Source organism: Amphimedon queenslandica, unplaced genomic scaffold, assembly GCF_000090795.2.
Source record: "Amphimedon queenslandica unplaced genomic scaffold, v1.1 AMPQUscaffold_13440, whole genome shotgun sequence".
NCBI classification, from domain to species: Eukaryota; Metazoa; Porifera; class Demospongiae; order Haplosclerida; family Niphatidae; genus Amphimedon; species Amphimedon queenslandica.
In genome coordinates, this window is record NW_003546324.1 from 9,088 (window position 1) to 12,699 (window position 3,612).

At 36.9% G+C, this 3,612-nt stretch overlaps 1 protein-coding gene across 1 annotated transcript in view; it reads left to right on the top strand.

The window, feature by feature from the left end:
- Positions 1-2,070, top strand: part of LOC100636071 (zinc finger MYM-type protein 1-like) — a 6,677-nt gene extending 4,607 nt beyond the window's left edge. The window contains exons 4-5 of the mRNA XM_003385972.1: positions 1,826-1,942; positions 2,002-2,070. Of these exons, the coding sequence (XP_003386020.1) occupies positions 1,826-1,942; positions 2,002-2,070 (186 nt within the window). The remainder of the gene's footprint in view (positions 1-1,825; positions 1,943-2,001) is intronic.
- The last annotated feature ends 1,542 nt before the right edge of the window (positions 2,071-3,612 follow it).

Sequence of the window (3,612 nt, forward strand, 5' to 3'; positions counted from 1 at the left end):
TTCTGCTTCAAAAGTAATTTTTAGCCTAGGCAATGACCCCCAATGCTTAGGCCTGTAGCCACATATGGTAAGAAGATTCACCAAAGTGTGGTATTATGACTTCTTGCAGTTCCATGCTTAGGATAATGAAAGCTAATGATCCCAATCTTTAAATTAGTGCTATTACATTACAAGGCATAATAACAAAGGATCATTTCCCCCTATAAAGGAATGGAGTTATCTGCATCTATGCCTCTTATGACGTCACGTTTAGCCACACCCACCAACATGGTGGAAATTGAAAGGAAGCAAGAAGTGCATTTTTGAAGGCTCATATCTCAGTGAATAATTTTTTTAGACAATACGAGTAGGAACACATTATTATGGTCAGGCAACAATATTAAGACCATAAAATAAATACCCTTAAAAATCACTGCAGCTTTACTTTAATGATGCAATTGTATACAGCTGGTGGGAAAACAGGTGGTATAGGACATGGCTTTAGTGACCTTTTACGTTTTAAATTCTTCATGAACATCAGTATTCTTTCTCTTACAAGGAGGTGAACCACTGAGCTCCATTGAAATAAGTCACTTATGTGTAGGTGATATTCCTATCACAGTTCAGTAATATTTTTAAAATCATCACTAATTCACTCTACACATGTATACTTTTATCAGTTGAAGTGCTTAATTGACTAGAACTGGTGCTACTTGTATTGACATTCATAGGATAGATTGAAGACACTTCAGAAAAACTAGCAAACTCCTATAATTATGAGACATCATTACGAATGCCCTCATTTATGCATAGTGCCAGTTACCTCTCTCACAATACGTTTTATCTTCATTCTTGTGCTACTTTGTGGGACTAAGTACTAAATGCCTCAAGATCCCCTATTAGTGACACTAAAGACTCACCATCAATGCCATTATCTATAAAAAATAACACTAAGCGAGTAATGATTGCCGCCGCTTGTCCATTTGCTTTACCAAAGAGTGAGTCTACGACTCCTCCTCTATTTTGTTTTCATTAAGGATTCTTCTAACGTCAGCTACTGCAGTACTAATTATATCCATGGCTTGAAAAAGTAGAAAGGCACCAATAGCAAGCTCCACTGTGTTTACTTAACTTTGGATTGATCGTATCCCCTGGCAACACCCACCAAAAATAATAAAAATTCCTATTTTTAATTGAAGCTTCTGTGCGTTTAAAACCAAAAGTAGTACAGCTTCATACAAGCAGGTCAGAGGATGCCATGCTAATGATCCCATCTTTATGGTGTATTGTTATGTCTGTGGAGCTTCATCTACAAAGTGGGATACCTTGAGATAGCATGCTCAAAGAGTTCATAGTAGAGATAATAGTAAGTTCAGTGTAACTGTGATGGTGTGAATGCATGTATCAATGTAATGATAGTTGGAAATGAATTTCAAAATGATTGTGAAGATAAAGTCATTAGTAGTGATGAGCTTGATGAAATGAAATCAAGTGACACAGCAGCAACCACAGATGATGTCCCGGCAATCGATATGGAGGGATAATCAGCTCTCTTGTTATGAACCAGTGATGAATTGTCACTCTCACATAATGGAGTTATAGGCTATGCTCTTCTACTCAGTGGTTCATTGATACAGTATCAGAGTCAATAAGTCAGAAAATCAAGGGATACATAAGTAGAATCAGTGTTGAGTATGATGGAAACAATATTTATGGATTATGTCACACAGAGAATGTATTTGGTGAACTGTCTTCAAGGTACTAGAGGATAAATTATTACGCTACTGCATTCAGTTACGTGGTATGTGAATATCTATTGCTGTTTAACTTATACATGGATTGTTAGAAACCTGAAACTGTCATCTTAGGCTGTGAGTGGGAATGGTCTCCAGTATATGGTGAGAAAAAACTTACAGAAATAGTGCAATATGGATACTACATAGATATTTTGGGTACACTGAAGGTAAGATCACATTTTGGAGCATTACATAATTATGACACATCACAATTACATGTACATAGGGAGTTTTAAGCAATCCAGCAATGCAAGACAAATTAACTTTAACTCACATGAGCACTGATAACATCTAACGTGACTACTGTGATAGATCTTTCTACAAAAATCACAAATTGTTTAGCAGAGACAAAACAGCTCTTCAAATAGTAGTCTACTATGACAATATAGAGGTAGCAAACCCATAAGGATCACGTGCTGGAAATCACAAACTAGGTACATGTAACTACAATTTACTTAATGTGTATATACAATGTACTCGTGTCTTTGCTCCTTCTTCTGCCTCTCAGTCTCTGTCTCACACACACACAATTTATACATGTACTTTGTGTACATGTACATGTACTCTATCTAATCACAGGTTAGACAATGTACTCATGTCTTTCTTCCTTCTTCTCCTTCTCTCTGTCCCTCCCTCCATTCCTCCATCCGTCCATCCCTCCCTCTCTCTCTCACACACACCCACAATGTATACATGTACATATACTTGTAGTATACTTGTGGTTAAGATGAAAGCATTTCTTTGTGTATTATATGACAGAGTGTTGTGGGTTCTTACACTGTACTCTACGAATTATAGAGAACTTACTGTTGCCCATTGAAGCAAAAGAAAAGACTGTGACCCAGTTCAGTAAGTGATGTAGAGCATAGTTGTGGTTGGCAGGAAGAATGCTTTGATCTCATCCCTCAGGACCTCTTATATAAGCATGCAAAAAATGGGAAAAAGCTATTGTGGGGCAAGCTTTTAATGACTTAACAAGAGTATTAATTATTATATTGAATAATGCAATAAGCACACAGTACATAAGTAGTGAGTTCTCAATTCACAATCGTCACGTAGCATAAAAGTTATTCACACAATTACTGAACTGTCCTGAAAATACTGCACCTTCATTTCGTGGTTTCTCATTTTCTTTTCCTTCTTCTTCACCTTCTTGATCCTTTTTTATGTCACTTTTCACAACATTTAAATCAGCAGAACCAAGGATTTTTGTCACACAACGTTGTTGCTTGGTTGTAACTCGTTCATACTGTCTCAAAGCAGTAAGAGAGCAGTGGCCAGACTTCTCTTGCATAATCTTCTGTGACACACCAGATTCAAAGAGACAAGTTGTAAAAGTAGCAAGCAATGAATGATTAGTATAACGTGTAATGGTACCAGCACTCTCCAACATGCTTTGAAGCATTGCTTTTAAAGTGTTGATACCTACAAGAACGTTGATGTACCAGGATGTTGCTCTATCAGCTGGGAGATCTTTTTATGGCCTTCAACAGAATGCATTTGGGTTTTCTGGAACCTTGCTGAAATAGAAATTGATCTATTTTACTAAGCATTTCTGAGATCCTAAAATTGCATGGACTATCACCGTCTTGTTCTTCATGTCATGTCTTTAAAACAATCCAAGTGATTATTAGATATCAACTTGGTGTATTGATAATATGAGTCCTCATTGTTGACCTCCACATTATTGGGATAGCAACAGAACTGTTCCGGTTTCAGATCATGCTGCTCTTGCACATCTTGGAGGCATAAATGTAGGCCAATGTAGAAAAACACCATATTCTGTAACGATTTTGGAGACTCAAAGGAAAATATACCCTTGTCCCAAAGTAATCCT